Raw genomic sequence first — 19,856 nt, 5'->3', positions numbered from 1 at the left:
TGGAAGAGCTCCAATAGCACAACCTACATTTGATGGTGTGTGAATGAATCCCACCTCAAAGAGTCATTTGAACAATAATTGCTCTTTCAAACCAAAAATGGAAGTTACTCTCAAGTATTGTCAGCCAAATGAGGACTTGACTGACCAATTGATCAGTGCTGGTTCTCAATAATTTCTGAAACCACCTTCTTAGCTTTAAATAGAATAAAAAGATACAAAATATGATCCAGAAAGATCCTTAATTCACAGTAAGGTGGCAGATGAGGCAGAGGATTCACTTCATTGAGTCTCAAACAGCTCTGCTGCCCTCTGCCAGTGGAGTTCCCTTTTCTGCCCACCAAATGTATGGGTGGGTGTGGAAAATCCCGAAAGATTTTTATTTGCCCCCCACTTTCTGCCCTAGGTAGCATGGGTGAGTGATGGAGCTGCAGATACAGCGGTGCCTACACTGCCCTTCTTCAAACCTCACTACTTCCCAACAGGGGTTTGTATTGCTCTACCTTGCAGGGGGGCCCATAAACTTTGCCACTTTGGCTAGGTGAGTGGCACTGCTGGCCTGCCACTAGGCAGGGGTGGGGCAATCTCTTCAGGTGGCAAGTGTGGGGCGGCAGCACCCGGCCATTCCGCCTGAGCTTCCAGAAATGTGGATGCCACAATGCCTGTCCTGAGCTCCCTGAACAAAGCCTCCTGTCTCAGGTGAAATGAAAGGTTCTGTCCTGTCCTCAGTGCCATTTCAGTAAGGTTCTGCGTGTGAAGCAAGGCACCAACTTGTCCTTCACCTCAGGCTGCAAAACGTATTGAGCCAACCTTGGCGGAAAGACAGCGCTATCCTGTCTCGCCTATGAGTTCGCAGGCATTGGGCTGCCCACCGTTGGAAACAGGAGGCTGGACTAGATGAATCCTGGATCTTACATCCAGCAAAGTAACTGTTGCGTTTACAGCGTGCTTGTGCATTAAATCATGCTGCAATGAAAGGGCAATGACTTAGATCCAAAAATAAGGAAGGTCGTGGCAGGAAACTTGCCTCCCTTTCCTTCCTTTCTGCAGCCGCCCACGCAAACCGCGAAGCAGACGGGGGTGCGGGGCATAGCTGTCAACTTTCCCCTTTTCTCGCGAGGAATCCTATTCGGAATAAGGGAATTTCTCTTGAAAAAAGGAAAACGTTGGCAGCTATGGTCCAGTGTGGTTAACTTAGGGAAGTTCTCAGAAGGTAAGTTTCCTGTCCAGTTCTGCCCCCTGCAGCCCCACTTCCCAGAGCATAAGCCCTCCTTGTTCGAGGGCTCGCCTCTGCAAATGCTTTTGAGGGGGTCGCGCACGACTGCAGGAATGGAAGATGCAGGGCAAGATCTGGAGCCCACAGAGATAGAAAAATAGAGTGACAACTTGCTTAATGGAGTGGGGTTCTCCTGGAGCTATATATACATATATTCTACAGTTAGAAAGATCTTTTTTGGATGTGTGTTTTGCTTGAGGGAGGAACAGCACGCTGGCACAAGCACAGCCGCTACTGCTGCCCATTTGCTTCATTTGCGCTCCGGCAGAGGCTGAAAACGGCCTTTGCAATCGACTCGGAAGCTGGACGCCGCGTGCTCCTCTTCACTCTTGTGGGGTCTATGCCGGCTGCCGCTCTCCTCGCCCTCAGGGCCGTTCCGCTCCCCGACTTCTCCTCGCCCCGCCCTCCCTTTGTGCTTCGGGGAGCCGCGATTGGTACAGCCCGCCGCGCCCTGCCCCTTTCTCGAGCCGCGGTTGGTCGATCCCAGGCTGCATCCGGCCTCCGCCGGGCCTGCTTCCGGTGTGCGCCCTGGGGCTCTTCCTGCCGCCGCCGCCTCCGCCTCCGCGATGCTGCTTCTTTCTCTGGCCCGGGCTCGCTGCCTCAACCGGGCGCTCGGGCGCTCGTTCTGCGCCGCTCGGCAGGTACCGCCTCCCGCAGGGGAAGACGGAGGGGCAGGTCGTGGGCTGGGGCTGCCGCGAAGGTGCTGACGGGCACCAAGGGCAACGGGGGGACGTGGGGCGGCGAGGCGGGGGAGGCCGCAGTCGTGCCCGGGGGAAGGCTGCCCTGCCTCGCCTCGCCCCGCTGCCTCTTGCCCGTGGCTAACGGAAGGCTCCGAACGGGCTGCTGGAGGCGAGCGGGGAGCGGCTCTTATCTTGGGGCGCCTCCCGTTGCCTCCGGGCCCTGCCCGTTTTCAGGGCGAGGCGAGGTCAGGCATGGAACTGAACGGCGGCCGCCGGGCACCTCGGAGCCCAAGGCCGGCAGGGGATCCTGCCGGGCGTGAAGGTGGCTCTGAAGGTTGAAGCGCAGCGCGACAGCTTGGCGACGCCTAATATCACGCGGGTCTCTTGTGTCTCTGTATCGGCGGGTGTCGTCCCCCTACAGCAGCCTACGCGGTAACGGCGAAGGCTTGTTGAGCAGGTGTGACCCCGGTTGACCTCGCACCGCGGATGACTGCAACGATGCCCCTCTCCGCTCTGCCCGGAACCAGGGGTCACCTGCTTCGGTGCCGCACAGCGCATTTGTCTTGTCTAGTCGGAATGTTTATGCATGACGGGATCCTCGTTAATGATCGTCCGTGGCTTTGGGTGTTGCAAATAATTGCCCCCCCCCCCCCAGTTTTAACCTGTGTGGTAACGGGCCGCCAAGATAAAGTGCCACTGTCTTATCACCAGCTGGCATGGGACAATATCTCTGTTTTGCAGCAATTATTTGGTTACATCCTAATTAACTGTAATTAACATTCAGCCATCACAGTTTCCCCTTTTCTTTATTACTCTGTTTGGGATGGATAGATTTGAGCAATTTTTTCTGTGAGAAAGAATAACAAAAAGTAAAATACCTGTTGGGGCATGGTAAGTAGGAGCAATTCTAACCAGGCAGCCACACTGGCATATTTCCAGTGTAAATTAAGCTGCATCATAATTGCTCTTGGCTGGATCATTTTCTGCTCTTCCATTGACTCGTATGGGGTGGATTTTAGTCACACCTGCAATTTTGGTGGTGTAGGTACACTGAACCCTATACAGGATCAGTGATTGAAGGGAATTAGGATGCAATGTTTGCCCCTCTTCCTGACCTTGACATACCCATTTTTGGCCTCAACAGTGGTGTAACTTCTGCCAACTTAACCAACACTTTCAGCTAATGTAAGTAGATATGCCAGAGTAAGTCCTTCATGTCAGCTCATTTGGACAGCAGGGAGGGAATGTTGGGAAATATGCCACATCGTAACCTCCTCTATCCAGTATATCTGTGAGTTAGGATTGCACAGTCAGTCTAAAGCATTTGACTTTGAAACACAGTTAACAAAGGGCCAGTGGGAGAACTTGAGTAAAAGATGGAGATATGGATCAAGAAAGGCTGTTGTAGTTACAGTATGTCAAATAAGGAAGAACAAAGGAACTTGAAAGGTCAGGTTTGAGTGTTGGGGTTAAAGGAAAGAAGAACTGAAGCAATGGACAAATTTGGCATTGTAAAAACGAAAGGCAGGAATGTAAGATGAATTCAAAGTTATTGATTTGAATGATGGGAAGTTTGGATTCAGTATATGTCCAGTTGAGAAGAAATGTATGGGAAACGTATTTGCAAGATGAGTACTTCATTCCAGAGAAGAACTCTGAAGATGCTGAATTAGTGACCACCTCACTATTGAATCTTTTGGCGAGAGGAGCAGCAAAAATGTATCAGTGAGCTGCCTACACCTAGAAGGAACAGCTGAAAGGAGTAGCTGAACATGGAAGGTCTTAAAAATTTGTGGACAAAACATTCTCAGAAAGAGAGAGTATATAAAGCTTTCAAGGTAGCAGAATAAATGAGGAACTTGCTGTGCAGTAAATTGGGGAGGAGGTAGCTGAGAAGGAAAAGACACAAGGTCTTAGTTCACAATAATCAGGTTATCATAGCATAAGAACATAACAGCCTTCTGGATCAAAACAGTCCCATCTAGTCCATCATCCTGTTTTCACATTGGCCATCCTGATTCCTATGGGAAGTCTGTAATCAGCCATAAGTGCAACAGTACTCACAAAGAATTGTAAAATATGCTGACAACCAAAGTCATTGAACTATTTCAGCAGAGTTCAGCTTTCTCCTACTAAGGTTTTTTAGGGCATCTCCACTTCCACTGTCACTATCCAGAGAGAAGTGCCCCACACTAGTTCTCTCTATCCCACCACGTTTCCATTGTGTCCACCATATCTATGTTCTCCCCCCCTGGGAACGGGTCCCTTTTAAGGAATAGTGTTTCTCTTTACCAGAGTAATTCTCTGAACTATACTCTGTGATAGCAGAATAGCTGTGTATACAACACCCTTACCCTGCCCTTGAAGGCCTTGCCCACCAACATCACTTCCCTCCCTATGTTAGCTACTTTGGCCTTGAACAAACATATTCCCTGAGACCCAGGAGTTCATCAAAAGATTTAGTTTAGTTCCTGGGAATGAGGATTTCTGTCAGGAATGAACAGTGTGGAGGTTAAGTGGGGACTGAGGTGAGGATAGGAGCAGATTTTTAAAAAGAACTGACCCAAAAACTCAACATTTAGCTTGGAGTGAAGATGAATAGGGTCAGGGGACAAGCTCAGTGTTTCCTTAAAATGCACCTGTTGCCCCCATTTTAAGGACCCCTGTAAGATCAGCCAGCTAGAACATGACATTACTTTACTGCCCCTGAACCAGGCATCTTTACTTTTGCAATATCTATAGAAAAACACACATGTGACATCTGAACAACAAACAGAGCAGTGACCTATATTGTATTTTCCTCATGTATACCACATTATGATCTGTCTCCTTGCTAATCATGTATGCATCTTACCCACTACTTTCTAGACTTTGCTTCATCTAGGGCCAGAAAACTTTTTTCTCTTAAAACGATGATATTTCAAATGAGAAATAAAAAAAACTGATATATGTACACACAAGCATTGCTATGGAATTCGTGTATTCTAAGGGTGGGTGGATGTGTCTGTCATGCTGCATAGAGTAAACATAGCCTTTGATTCAGAATGCCATGTAATCTTGGAAGTTTGGTGTTTGGCATAAAAATTACATGGATAACAACAGGATCTAAGATTGATCAGAACCTTGCCATTTAGATTTGCGTCACCATATCCGCCCCCTCAAACAAACATTTAAGAAGTGTTTTAATGTGTGAATAGCAATGTAGTCATGTTCATTTTGTTTCTTCTATGATTTGTTGGGATGATATGATGTGATATTAAATGATCTGTTTGTTACTCCTGGTGTGAGTAAAGTTATTTGGTAGAATATTATATATATCACAAGTTATTGTCACAGCCAAGTGTGACATGAATGCAGGGCTGGTTTCTTCCAATCTCATTTTTGTTACATTTTATAAATTTATATTGAGACTGGTAAGCCATATAACATGAAGCTCCAGTCCCATCAAGTTCTGGTGGGTATACTGAGAAGGATAGAGTAGTAGCTACTACTATTCAGTCTCCTTGTGCTGTGCACTGCTTGTTCCATATTTCATGTTGTAAAATATATCTGGGCTGTGACTTTTCTGAACCTAGGAATCTGTGCTGTGCAATCAGGATAACACTGAAAAAAATGAACTCAGTGTAATAGCCAGAAGCTAAAATCATTAGTTGAAAATGAGTTTACAAATGATGTAGCTCATCAGAATAGGAATTTCTGCCTCATTACAGTTAATCATGCTACTGTGCTCAGGGAGCTTTATCTAGTCAGTATATGTCCTCTCAGCAATCTTTTGAAGTAAGCTATGATGATTTCCATTTTACTGACATGGGATTGATGCTGTTCGTGGATAAACAAGGATTTGAACTCATGCTTTCCACCGCATCACACTCACTGGGTGATATCCAGCTAGGTCATGCACAGAGTAGACCCATTTAAACCAATTGACAAGATTTCAGTGGATCTACTTGTATGACTAGCATTGGCTATCATCCATTTTTTTCCTTATATCCCATTGTTCGTACAGGCTTACCTGATGAAATCACAAGATGAAATCAAAAGCCAGAGGCAGTGCTCACCTTAATTAAACCATTAGGCTTCATAGTAATTCAAATGGGAAGACTATGCATATTAATTGCCTGTAATCACGAGTTTGATCCTGTTACCCCATTTTGCAATATGTAGCTGTCATACCTCAATATTTAGCCATCATATAAGAGAGAGACATACAAGGTTTCGAGAACCTTTCCCTCTTGCTCATTAAAGTTGCAACCCTGTACACATTTACCTGGGAATAAATCCCATTGAAGTTGGTGGGGCATATTCTAAGTAGGTGTGTAGGATTGCATTGAAGGCTGTGCATTTTGTGGACATAAAGGAGAACTGCAAACAAGCAAAAAAATAATAATGATCTCCTGTATTAAACTTTATGGATGCCTTTTTCCTGTGGATGAAAAATACTTGAAAGTGTAAGGCATTCATTGAAATTCCTGCATTGCAGGGGGGTTGGACGAGATGAACCCCATGGTCACTTTCGGCTCCACAGTTCTGATATTAACTTGGGGCTACTTTCTCTGACAAACTATGGTAGTCACACCTTTGCTGATGAGAAGAGGTGTCATTATAGCCTACTGAATCTGAATACAGTGTATTTATTCTCTACTTTGGAATGTAGAATAGTGTGGAAAGGTGACTCTGCCTTGAGTTACTCATGACTTATTTTTTTGTATTGGTGATTGTATAATATTTCTCTTCAGCAGGGGAACTGTCCACAGGGGAAACATTCGCTCTCTGGTGAGTTTATTATTATTATTATTATTATTATTATTATTATTATTATTATTATGTGTCTTGTCTGTTTCATAATCACCGTGACAAGGGAAATCTAATGAAAACCTGGTTAAAAACTATAGTACATTCATACTTTTTTCTTTAAAGCCACAAGTGGTTTTAAAAGTAGTTAAAGATTAAAGAAAGTGAGAGATGAATTCCATGTTTACCTATGATATGTTAAAACAAGCTATGTAGCATAAATGACCAGCTCGCTCAACCAACAGATTTGTGTACAAATTAGAATATTTGAAAATGACCATAATACAGAGTCAGCATAACCACCAATGAACTCCATTTTTAACCTTCCTTGGCAGCTCCCACATTAAAGGATAGATAAATGATTCCTGTTTCCTGCCCAGATACTCAGGATATGTAGGTGGATGAGCACAGTATTTTTAACCTACACCAATTTGATAAGTTTGAAAAAGTAGAGGTGCTCTGATGCATTTCCCATTCACTTAAGGGGGTTTGTGCAAAAGGAGTTCTGTATTAATTATGTTCAAAATACATAATTTAGAGAACTGTAGGTTGCCTTGCAAGAGATCTTGGAGGTGATTTTGATGTAACTTTTTGGCTCAGATAATAAGATGATCCCAAGCGCCCAAACATGTTGAAACTCACATCAGAATAAGTTAGCCCATATGACTTTACAGGGAGAATTTCTAAGATGGATCCAATAAGTATTTGGAGTCTTGTTCATGATGATTGTTCTGGAAAAAAGACTCTTGGGATCGCCCATTCTGGCATAATTTGACACTGTATAAATTATTTTAGGAACGCTGTGCAATTAATTGGAATTTATTGAGCACTTCCCAAAAAATGGCTCCTTTTAGAAATCTTATGTTGTAAACATTTTTGTTCTTTATCAAAAAAAAAGGGAAGGAGCACAGGATATGCAAATTTTTCTAAACATTTCTCCCCAGATGCAGATGAATTGAATGATTCTGGATGTTGTGGTGGTGGAGGAAATGCTACAAAATAAATTAAATGAATGCAGAGATCTTGTGTTAGTGTCTTTTCCATTTCTTGATAGATATTAATCTTGCCCACCTCACTGTCCAACACTTAGCTTTCGGATACTGGGGCTGCTATTAATCCTTTATAAAAAAACAGATAAAGGACCAAGTTGTTGAGGACTAGGATAATGGTGTGGAGACTTTTGCATGCCAGTGATAATTGACAGCTGCTATTTTTACCTTTATAACATTTATTAAACAAATTTGTCTTAGTACACGTTACTGTAATAAGTGATATAATGTAAACAGATTTCTGATTGAAGTGCTTTCTGCTTTACAGGTGTCTCTCGATGCCAGGGGTTAGCTTATGCCAACAGCAGGAAGCATTTGTAAGTATTCAACTGTATATAAATGTAAATAGTCAATATGTTGTGACTATTTGCATGGATTGAGAGTAGCTGCTACAACCCCAGTTCCTAGTTACAGTATTGTCAGAGAGGGGTAGCTGCATTCTCTGTGTCCAAATTGTCCCAGACCAGAGTAATCCACATTCTGCACCAAGAGTAGAAGAATTCTTGAACTGTATAAATGACCTGATTTGAATCAATTTATATATTTGCATATTTTGCATAATTTGTTCTGGAGGGGTGAACAAGCTAGGTAGAATCCCAGAAATAGGATCTTCCTTAATTGTTGAATGCCTCGAAATAGACTCCCTTAGGTGCTGTGCAGAATGTCATCTGCCCCGATGAGCATGTTAATTGTCAGGGCTGCTGACTGACAACCCAGTCAAGTCAGGCCAACAGATGCAAAATCTGTACTGCTTCTTGCTGGCCTTTAGTTGATCTCTTGTTTCTTGATCTCCAGGGTAAACGGCTCCCGTGTGTTCACTGTCCGTTATTTCAGAACCACCACAGTGTGCAGTAAGTACCTGAGATGACTGCAACTGGGGGGAGGCCTTCTCTGCCTGCACATTCCCTTCCAACCTTGTTCCTCAACTGATTCTTAGTCTAAACTAAGGAGTACAAAATGCAGGAATACAAAGTAATAGACTGGAATTGTGTTTTTTCTTTGTCATACTACAGGTGGTTTTGATGTAGTGTAGGTTAGACTCTGGTATATTATGTCCCTTACTGGTCGCTCCCCCCCCCTCAAGTGTCTCAGTTGAAGCATGATTATTAGCATGTCACCTGTGTAAAAGATGCTCTGCAAAATAATATAAACTAAAAAAAAGCCTGTTCCTTGTCCTGAGAAGCTTATGATTTGTTTCAACAGTTTGGGAAATAATGGAGAGGCAAGAGTAAGTATATAAATATGTCCTGAATCTACTGCAAAATGACCCCAATGTTCTACTTTTATGGAAGAGGGAGAACATTCTACCTGAGGAGGCAGATTTTAAGGAGAAAAGAGAGATGACACTGTTCTGGTTTCCACGTAATGCTAAACCACGACTTATTAAACTATAACTTAGCCTTAGGTGTGAGTCCAGCCCAGCAGCTTCTGTGGTTTACTGCCAACAAACAACAGTCTAAAGCCATTGTTTGTCATTGGCTTACAGACCTTGGTTTCTTTCAGTTAAGTTTAGTGTGCTGTGTGAACCCAGCTCCCTTCCTTAACCATGGTTTGCTTGACCACCCCACCCCAAATGCTCATCAAAGATACAAGGCAAGAGCAGCTGGGAAACAAATCAAACTTCAGAGAAGAAAACCATGGTTTGTTTGATCATCTGTGGGACGACAAACCATGGCTTGCGTGTGAATAGGTCAGTGTAGATGCTCTCGGAGGTATTTCTAGATATAAGAGGTTTCTAATAATGCTGTTTGTCCATAGACATTCCAGAATCTAAAATGACTGAATATGAAGGCTTTTATTACATGCAGATATACATTTCTTCTACAGGGGAAGAAGTTGTTACAGTGAACACACCAGCATTTGCAGAATCAGTCACAGAGGGAGATGTCAGGTGGGAGAAAGGTAAGAGGCAGCTTTTTTGTCTTCTATGGTTTTCTTGGTCTGTTGTGGGAATACACTAAAGACGTAATTGGTGAAAGGAGCTCTGGACACACTTATTCAATAGGTGAAAATTGACCAAACTAATTAAAGATTGAAAGGTCAATGTAAGTCCTCTATGACGTATGTAATGTCCAGACCCTTATTATGACCTTGCAAGTCCTCCGGCATACATGTAAGAATTGAGACTCTCTGCGAGGCATTGATGTGAGCTTTAAGAAAATGAGCTTTAAGAGTTCCCTTACTTAGGGTGGTTCTTTTCATTTTTAGCTGTGGGTGACACAGTAGGAGAAGATGAAGTGGTATGTGAGATTGAAACAGACAAGGTAAACGTCCTATTTTTCTTGTATAATTAGAAACGCCAGATGATGTATTCAGTTATGTGTGGTGTGCGGAAAATAGAGAAAATGCCAATTGTAGGAAACAGGATGCCCGACTAGATAGGCCTTTTGGTCTGATTCAGCCATGTTGCTCTTATGGGGTAGTTTCTTGATGCTCTCCAGAGAGGAGGTGGGTAAGCTAAAGACAACAGAAAATCACAAAACCTGGGCAAGGGGCACCCTTCTAGCTTTTGACTTGAAAAACTTGCTTGTTTTCAACTATGCCTGCTGGGAGCTTGCATGTCCTCCATCATTCTCAGATTGAGAGTGAATCAGTTTTTATACTGGAGAGGGAGAGGCTTATTAGTAAATGCCATACCACTGGCGTCCTCTGGGGGCTCTGGACTTAACAAGCAGTACAGTTGATACAAATAAATAACTGTACTGTTCCTTCTTGTGATGAAATGCAGAGTTGATTTCCAGTGAAATATGTATACCCCCAAGATGTGATATCTCCATGATGCTGTTTCTTTGCATGATTTCTGCAGAAAGGCCAATCCCATTCATGTATCATTCATTCCTCTTCAAGGGATAGTCCCATTTACTTAACATATTTCCTTTTGATGATTAGAGGAGAGCTCATTTGTGTTTTATCTGCAGACATCTGTGCAGGTTCCAGCTCCGGCAGCTGGCGTAATTGAAGCACTTCTAGTTCCTGATGGGGGGAAAGTGGAAGGAGGTACACCTTTGTTTAAACTCAGGAAAACCGGAGGTAAGTTGGGACCAGCCATGTCTGTTTCTTACACTGTCACAGCTGCGACAATGATGGGCTTTGCTGCAAAAATAAAGAATCCGTATCTGAATGCTGTAACTAGACTGAATTGTCCAAATTCAACTTGACTTGCATAATTTGGCAGGGAAAAAATCACGGTAATTCCCTGCAAAATTTTATGGGCAATGTGTAAAAATATAAGGGTTTGTGATTTATTGAAAGATAGATCGAAAGAAGCAGGTTCTTCGAGGAGGGGTGGAATGTGGGAACAGGAAACAATGTGGAAGCACCACATTGGGTAACCCTGCTCTAGACTCTGCCAGTCAGACCTTAGTAAATGTTAGACCTGGGAACAGGGCCTCAGTTGCTAATCTCAAAGCCTCGAGCAAATTAGTGTGGGTATACGCGATGCCAGATACAACCTGGTAGCAAACCATTTTAAGGCTTTAAATGTCGCCACCAGCACTTTCGGTTAGTTTCCAAACTCAGCTTTTAAAAGAACCTAATCTATGGAACTTGCTGCCTCCTGAGCCCGCTGCCTCTGTGCATAGCTATACCATTTCACAAGTTTATTTTCTGGGTGCTAGCAGCCAATGAGACAAGTGAGCGCCGTCTTATTATATTAATATGGGCTCCTGACTCAAAAGGGTACTTTTCTCAAAGATACTGAAAGAGCCTGCTTGGATGGTCTGTGGAAAAAATGCACCTCTTGGATTCTATCTGCCTGTGCAACTGCCTTTCTCAATTCTTCTGTTTAGCTGCACCTGCCAAGGCCAAACCAGCAGCAGCCCCTGCACCAGAACCGGCAGCGCCTCCTCCTCCTCCTCCTGCAGCAGCACCTGCCCCTGCAGCACAGATTCCCACTACGATGCCTCCAGTGCCCCCTGTGTCATCACTCCCTGTGGATTCTAAACCAGGTGAGACCAAGACCATCTCTAATCCCCCTTAACCAACCTCCTTCCACCTGCATAAGCAGGGAGTTATTCCGAACTGGAGACTGCAGAACTGTCCACAGAAGAGTGTTAAAGGACGTCCGCCTTGCTACCTAGCATGCATTAGGTATCATCTCCCAAATGCGTATTTCATCTCTCCTTCAGATAGCCTTCGTGTTCATCCATTGCTTGCCAGGACATAAACCTTCTTCTCTCAGTCCCTTGACACATTTCTCTCCCCACCCCCCATTTTCTTCCAGTTTCTGCAGTAAAGCCAGCTGCAGCTGCTCCTGTGGCGGAACCTGGGGTTAGCAAAGGAGCCAGAGTGGAGCAAAGGGTAATTGGAAACTTCTTGCGCCTATGGGGCAGTGGATGAGGGTGATTGAGGCCGAGTGGGGACCATTATTTTGCCTGAAAAACCTCCAGTCTAAGCCTCATGAGATGCAGTGGTCAAGTTGTGTTGTACAGTGGTACCTCGGGTTACATACGCTTCAGGTTACATACGCTTCAGGTTACAGACTCCACTAATCCATAAATACTACCTCGGGTTAAGAACTTTGCTTCAGGATGAGAAATTGTGCTCTGGCGGCGCAGCGGGAGGCCCCATTAGCTAAAGTGGTGCTTCAGGTTAAGAACAGTTTCAGGTTAAGAACAGACCCCCAGAACAAATTAAGTTCTTAACCCGAGGTACCACTGTACTATTCTGTGAGCAGTGGCTGAATACAGCAAAGTTTTTAGCTCATGAGCACTGCCTTTCCTACTTGTGTTATTCCTGGTAGTGATAGTCAACAATGTGAATCCTTGTCAACGTCAGTTTGCAAAACTACCTTTCCCCCATTACAGTCAAACCTCGGTTGTTGAACGTAATCCGTTCCAGAAGCCCGTTCGGCTTCCGAAATGTTTGACAACTGAGGCGTGGCTTCTGATTGGTTGCAGGAGCTTCCTGCACCGAAGCGGAAGCCGTGTTGGACATTTGGGTTCCGAAAAACGTTCGGAAATCGGAGCATTTACTTCAGGCTTTTTGGCGTTTGGGAGCTGAAACGTTCCAAAACGGAGGCGTTCGGGATCTGAGGTTTGACTATATCTCCTTTTGTTCCACTTCAGGTGAAAATGAACAGGATGCGTCAACGCATTGCTCAGCGCCTGAAAGAGGCTCAAAATACATGTGCCATGCTAACCACCTTCAATGAAATTGATATGAGGTAAGGACCATATCTTCAGTATGTGCAGGTAAGCCAAGATCTTTCCGTGTTGCACTAAGAACAGGAGCTTTGGCTTATTGGTGTGCATTGATCTTGTGTGTTTTGTCCTGGGATGAAGCGCTTTTAGCCAGCTCCTTGGTTGTATAGAGTTGAGGCTGTTTCTAAGCAAGGACTCAGCTGTGCAACCGGCCGAAAGGCAGGTCCTGGAGCTCTCGCCCAGCCTTAGCATCTCTCCTTGGCAGTGGGAGAACCAACTGTGTTCCATGAAGTGCGTTTGTGGGCTGAGCGCTAATGGATTTGGGGAGGGGGAAGCTTATGTTTCAGCACATTAAGGAAAATGGTGCCCAAATCAAATTGCTCTATGAAATCCTATCCCGCTTCTTAAGACAAAACACGTAAATATTTGGTGCTTGGAATAATAAGGTTGGCAAAATAATCGTGATTGGAGAGGAAATGCTGCAACTTACCTCATTTTAGAGGCTAATGGAGGTGTCGCTTTACTCTGGCCTTGGGCTCTTGTTGCAGTCAGTAATCTGCTTTGGATTGATTGCCCCCCGACTTGCAAGGGCTTAGGCCAAGGCCTTTTGCCTCCCCACTGGGTGTCAGTGTCTGCTGTAAAGGCTTCTCATGATGGCTTCCTCCCCTCAAACCCTTGTATCTTGGGAGGCGGTAATGTCTTTGGACGGTAATCCTAGCTCTAAACAAGATTAGGCAAAGGAAAACAAACAGTCTAAACCCAAAGGGGCACTTGTACTTGCTAAAAACTGCCTCTCTAAAGCCATATTGTCTGGGAGGGGGAAGATGAAGGCTATTACTTCAATGCCTGCCTAGAATTGTCAAGACAAAGCTGTTCTGTTCAATTTGGGTAGCTGGCCTCTGTTCCAGTAAGTGAATGATGGTAACTGCTACTTTCTGTACTCTGATTGAGGGCATTTTAGAGTCATTGCATCAGAAGTCCTCCAACGTACATAGTCCCAAACTCATGTGCTTGTTAAGTGTGGCCAAAGGAACTGGAGACATGGTTTACTTTTTAGATAGTCATAAACAAAATGACGGTCAAATTCTGTCAGGATGGATGGAGCCTGTTGGAGGCACAAGGTCCCCACTCATTTCCCATTATGCTTATTCTGAAGTTTGCTTTCACTGTGTCAGTACTGAACCCAAGAGACCTATAACCTGTCTACTCTGGCTTTGTGGAGCTCTCCAAGGTGTTGAGAAGATGTATTCTGTACTCTCATTGGCCAAACATGTGCCTATTGGAAGCCTTCAGACAAGATATGAGCATTCTGCCCCTTTATGATCACTAGGAACTGGTATTAAGAGGCATACTGCTTTCTGTTACTGGAAGCAGTAGATAGCTGTCATGGTTAGCTTTATCTCATCCTCTTTTAAAGCCATCAGGGTTAGTGGTCCTCACTGACATCTCGTGAGTGTGAAGTCCATAGTTTTGCTACGTGCACTGTGAAGAAGTTCCTTCTTCTAAATCTCCCAACATTTTAGTTTCATTGTATGACTCTGTAACTCTAGCGCAGCAGTGAAGAACCTATAACCAGCAGGCAAATCTAACATTTTATTCCTCATTTGACCAGATGTGTGGTGGTTGTCCCTATAATTTAAATATCTATAGGAATTTTAAAGTGCCTGAAAGCTCATCATCACATGGGGATAGTTTGAACAGCCATATGCATTTCAGCATAGTATGCAGTAGCTTGCTTTGGTGACACCCTGAGGGTAACATTAGTAATGGTTGTAAAGTAATGGCTGTTGTAAACTTGGTGGAGGGAGAGAAAATACTCCTGATATACTTCTCAGAGATCAGCCAGTCTATACTGCAGTGAAACTCTTTGTTGAAACTCTGGTAACATTTCTTTTTAAAAAAAAATATTAATAAATTGCAAGCCACTTTTGAAATAAGGGTTGAGCCACAAAGTAACTCTAGTCAGGAATGTGCTGCAGATCTGGTGCTTAAGTAGATACAGGAAGCAAGAACTTTCCTTTTCCTAGTAGTAAATGTTCTTCTGGTGGCTTTTTCAGTAACATCCAGGAAATGAGAGCCCGGCACAGGGACAACTTCCTGAAGAAGCACAATATGAAACTTGGCTTTATGTCTGCCTTCGTGAAAGCTGCAGCCTTTGCCTTGCAAGAGCAGCCTGTTGTAAATGGAGGTGAGAACAATGGGGCAGTGTTTCTGAGATGCCTGAGTGTCATGAGCAAGCCTCTGTGGAAGGTAGTACTATCAGACCTCATGATGAAGTCTCTGCACTTGTGCAAAGAAAAGCAACTGTGTTGTGACAAACCCTTTCATAGAGAAAGGATATTCACTTGGGCAGAAGTTGGTCTATGGAAAGAAATTGCATGCCCAACTCCTGCTGTTTCTTATTTTTTCCATGCGTCTGTGTAAATGAGACAAGACTGCCTATTCCTCCAAACACACAGGACTTGAAGGAAAAAGAAAAGGTCAAGGCACTTGCTCCTTGCAAGGTGGTGACTGGCGGAAGCCTCGTGTTTCCTTTATACTTGGCAGATCAGCTTCCCTCCATTACTAATTTTTAGTGAATGGAAGGAAGAGATGGACTAAATCAATAAAGCTTGATTTTTGCTCCTGATTAGAGCCTTGACTCGTGATGCTGCTGTATGTAATAGCCTACTTTTCTTTCTCCATCTAGTGATAGACGATACTACCAAAGAGATTGTGTACAGGGAATATGTGGATATCAGTGTTGCAGTGGCGACTCCTAGGGTATGTATTGTGGGAACATGCATCTGGCTGATGCATGGGACATCATTTGGTTTGGTGTTCAGCTGTAAGAAATGAAAATTCAGAGACAAGCTTCCTGGCCTTGTCTAATCCTACAGCAAGGGAGGGTGTTTGCTCTTGTTCAAACTTCCAGGGTGGCATGGGGGATCAGTCATAGGCGTAGTGAGATACCGAGGGCATCAAATTTGACTGGGGAGGGGGTAGAGGAAGTAAGTCCCCCAATCCTGTTTTAGATACACCCACAGGCGCCATCTCCTAGGGGCCAAGGCAGTTCCACCCCCTCAGTGTTCAGAAGGTGTTCAGCTCCGTCCCCTGGCTCCTCGTGATGTCAGGATTCCTCAGTTAGTGAAGATGGTACCTCTGGATCCACACCTCTGTCCAATGATGGCTTGCTCTATGTTTGGCTCTTGCTGTCATGTTATGTATGTTGTGTTTGACTCAGAGATCTTTGTTTCTTTCAGGGTCTTGTGGTCCCTGTAATCAGAAACGTAGAAACAATGAACTTTGCTGACATTGAGCGAGCAATCAATGAGTTGGGAGAAAAGGTAATGTTTCGAGTGTAAAGGGTTCACAAGGGTGAAAACCAGACATCTCTTAAGGAGAATCAGAAGGGGGAAAGGGGAGTGTGACTAAGACAGTGGCAGGATGAAGGTTCTGGTTCAGTAATTTGACAAAAAGCTAAAGCCAACTGCAGAGTCTCCACTTCAAGAAGCCTTAAAATTCCAGGCCCAGATATATATCTAGCATTCAGTGCTCTGTGATACATCACCTGAAAACACTTGGCCGTTCTGACTAATAGATGTTGATCGACAAGTTTTCTGGAAGACAAATCTAACTTTTAAAAAAGTGATCTAAACTAGTAGCCATCTCCATATCTGGTTGCAGTTCAAGAAAAAAAATATTGTTTATGGTAAATTTGCAAATAACATGAAACAGACTGGATTCAAGTTTGTCAACAGTAATGGGGAGGGTGTTCTCAAGGAAGCATATTGTGGGGGGAGACGGAAACTCATTCTGCTGTGCCTTAAAGACATAGCACTTTATATGGTGGCACAGTGATGATAGTCCCTTCCATTGTATTGGAACCAAGTGTACCTATATTCCTTTTTTTTTTTTACACCCATAAATAATATGTTGGACATTGCTGTGGCAAAATAGGAACAACTCAATTTATTCTTATCCTTCTTAGAATTGCCATGTGTCGAAAAAGGTACATTCTGTTAGTCTTAAGCTACCCCAGCAAAAATCTAGCTATTGCTCTCTGTCTTGTGCTTTGATCAATCTGAATTTGATAGCACCCTCAACCTTGAAGATATTTATATGAACTTCAAAGGACTCCCCCTGTAACCTCAATATTTTCACTAGTCATTGGGGATTCTCAGATAACTTCTTGCCTTTTCTTAGTATGGGGAGCTTTCTGAGGTGTTCACATGCTAGTGATGCTATTTCTCTCTCTCCCCCCCCCCCCCCCCCCCGTTTCAGGCCCGCAAGAATGAGCTTGCCATTGAGGATATGGATGGCGGCACATTCACCATCAGTAACGGCGGTGTATTTGGATCCCTGTTTGGGACGCCCATCATCAACCCCCCTCAGTCTGCTATCTTGGGCATGCATGGCATCTTTGACAGGCCTGTTGCTGTTGGAGGCAAAGTATGTACTGTATGGAAGGTTAAGGGGCTTAATGGGGCTTTTAAACGTTACCTTAGCCGCTGGCAAGCCACTTTTCTGTGACTGGCTCCTGCACAGTTGAGATGACATGTGAATGACCAGGCTAGGTAGATAAGTCAATATGTCATTGTTATTTTATTATGCCGCCCACCTGACTGGGTTGCCTCAGCCATTCTGGGGGCTTCCAGAAAAATATAAAAACCCAATAAAACATCAGATATTAAAAACTTGCCTATACAGGCCTGCCTTCAGTGTCATATAGTTGCTTCTGTCCCTTGACATTGATGGCTGGGTGTTCCACAGGGCGGGTGCCACTACTGAGAAGGCCCTCTGCTAGCTTCTGTGTAACTTAAATGTTACACAATGAGGGAAATGCCAGAAGACCCTCGGAGCAGGACCTCATTGTCTAGGCTGAATGATGGGGTGGAGATGCTGCTTCAGGCAGCATCTTCCAGATGGCTAGAGTAATGTTTAAACGGGACCTTCAGTCTAGTAAAATAGAACCATAAAATTGTGGAGTTGGAAGTGACCCTGGGGGTCATCTAGTCCACCTCCCTGCATTGCAGGAATATGCTGCTGCCCCATACAGGGATTAAACCTGCAGCCTCGGCATTATCAACACCACACTCTAATCAACTGTCCAGTCTGATGATGGAGAAGTGGATCAGGCTGAACTAGGAGCCCTGACAAGTGCAGCAGAAAAGGACCAACTAGAAGTTTTGACCGCTGTAAAATTATTCTGAGAAGATAGGGGAGTATTCTGGGTTCGAATTAGAGGGTGAATGTGTGGGGGAAAGGTTTGAAGAGTTTGTGTCAAATTATTAAGACATAAGAAAACTCCAGCTTGGGGGTATCCCAAACAGGTTTCACTTTCTTAGTTATGCAGGGCTCATGTAACTTAAAATGTAACTTGCTTAGGCTTTGAGGTACAGCGCCAAGTTGATTACAAAAGAAAATGTTCAGCTTAACAGTCTTTTTTCTTCCTTAGGTTGAGGTGCGCCCAATGATGTATGTGGCCCTGACGTACGACCACCGGTTGATTGATGGCAGAGAGGCGGTGACTTTCCTGCGCAAGATCAAGGCTGTGGTGGAAGATCCTCGTGTGCTGCTGCTTGACCTGTAAAGAACAGCAGCCCCCACCTGCCCCATCCAGTAGAGCAAGGACGCAGCAGCAGCAGATGGAACAGAGGACATTCAGGAATCAGCAGGGCTTCATTCCAGTCATCTCCTCCCCCTAGTGGCAGGAGGTGCTTTGAAAGGAACCCCCGAGGGTAGTGTGCCACCCGCCTTTCCTGCCTCTTCCAAAGATGGTTCATTTTCTTCCCAGGGCAGACAAGCAGGTGTCATTACCTGTTCAGATGTAACCTACCATTTCCCCTCTTCTTGCTCCAAACAGACATAGCCTCATCTCTCTCTCTCTCCCTCTCGATCTTATGGGAACAGAAGCTGCCTGCTGTTTAGCTAGAGCTTCCCTCCTGAGCAGCTCTTGCACAGAAACTCAGCTTTAATTCAGTATCATCGCGGCAGCTGTTGGAGGGGAAAGGCTGGTCTCTGCTCCACTTGAAGGCTATAGATCTTTGGAACAGCGAAGCTAGCCTGAGGCTCTCTAGGGCGATTCAGTTGCTGTGCCTGATCTTACATGCCTCCAGTAACGGAGAGTAAATCTGCACTCCAGCCACCTTGTGGGTTTTTTGACCTTAACGGGATGAGGCACTCCCAGGGGTTACTGCCTCCCCAGCCATTATCTAGATCCTCTCCTAGTAGTGAGGGGCAGTTCTAAGGGTTGTTTTCAGGGACCTTCCTCTGCCTCATCCCTTCCCAAGCAAGGAAGTGGCAGTAGCAGCTCTCTCCCTCTCCCACTTGGAAGTTGTTTCTTTCGTTCTAAGCTCTGGTAGGGCAGAATGGGTGTCCCATCTCGCTGTCGGGTCCAGTTCAAGTTGACTGGCTGCTGGGGATTAGGGGGAGATGGCAACCTTCGGTGGCTGTCCTACGTTCCATCTAATCCTCACTGAATGGTTCTATCAACTTCGTGACTGCAATGGTATGGTAATGTAGGTTGGGACTAGGTTGTCTTGTGTGGCATGTATCCTAGCCTAAGGCTTGCTGGTTCATGGGGACATATCCTTAGTACAATAGCGTGCACATATATTGTTGAGTGAGAGGGTTGCTAGTGCCTGCAGGGTTTATTACTCTTGTTCGCCGCACAGAACTTGTAATTAAAGTATTTAACATGACAGATTTTAAACAAAAATAAAACAAGGAAATTATGTGTGCGTGTGTATTAATGGGAGAAATTAAATACAGTGGGATGATACTTAGGGTAAGACATGTTTATAAGCAATTGAGAAACACCTTCAAAGGAACAGAACCTGAGCTGAGTTTGCCCAAGTTTTTCTGAGTTTAGTATAGATGGCGTAAATTAGATAACTCACTTCTGGGTAACAGAACTCTGAGTGTATGTGATCTGCCTTAT

General features: G+C 44.5%; 1 protein-coding gene across 2 annotated transcripts; it reads left to right on the top strand.

Moving 5' to 3' along the window:
- The first annotated feature begins 1,756 nt into the window (after nucleotides 1-1,756).
- DLST (dihydrolipoamide S-succinyltransferase) lies at nucleotides 1,757-19,652 on the top strand. 2 transcript variants are annotated; one of them, XM_028719652.2, is made up of 15 exons: nucleotides 1,757-1,914; nucleotides 6,690-6,726; nucleotides 8,062-8,110; nucleotides 8,589-8,644; nucleotides 9,621-9,695; nucleotides 10,002-10,057; nucleotides 10,712-10,823; nucleotides 11,582-11,740; nucleotides 12,016-12,092; nucleotides 12,860-12,957; nucleotides 14,992-15,122; nucleotides 15,624-15,697; nucleotides 16,177-16,260; nucleotides 17,198-17,365; nucleotides 18,372-19,652. In XM_028719652.2, the coding sequence occupies exons 1-15, from the start codon at nucleotides 1,840-1,842 to the stop codon at nucleotides 18,504-18,506; spliced, it is 1,386 nt and encodes a 461-aa protein (XP_028575485.2). In that variant the 5' UTR covers nucleotides 1,757-1,839; the 3' UTR covers nucleotides 18,507-19,652. The 2 variants fall into 2 exon arrangements, with proteins under 2 accessions (XP_028575485.2, XP_028575496.2); XM_028719663.2 differs by having other exon boundaries at nucleotides 1,778-1,914; nucleotides 6,693-6,726.
- The last annotated feature ends 204 nt before the right edge of the window (nucleotides 19,653-19,856 follow it).

The sequence above is a fragment of the Podarcis muralis genome, chromosome 1 (assembly GCF_964188315.1).
Source record: "Podarcis muralis chromosome 1, rPodMur119.hap1.1, whole genome shotgun sequence".
NCBI classification, from domain to species: domain Eukaryota; kingdom Metazoa; phylum Chordata; class Lepidosauria; order Squamata; family Lacertidae; genus Podarcis; species Podarcis muralis.
This window is presented reverse-complemented; position numbering and strand designations above follow the sequence as displayed.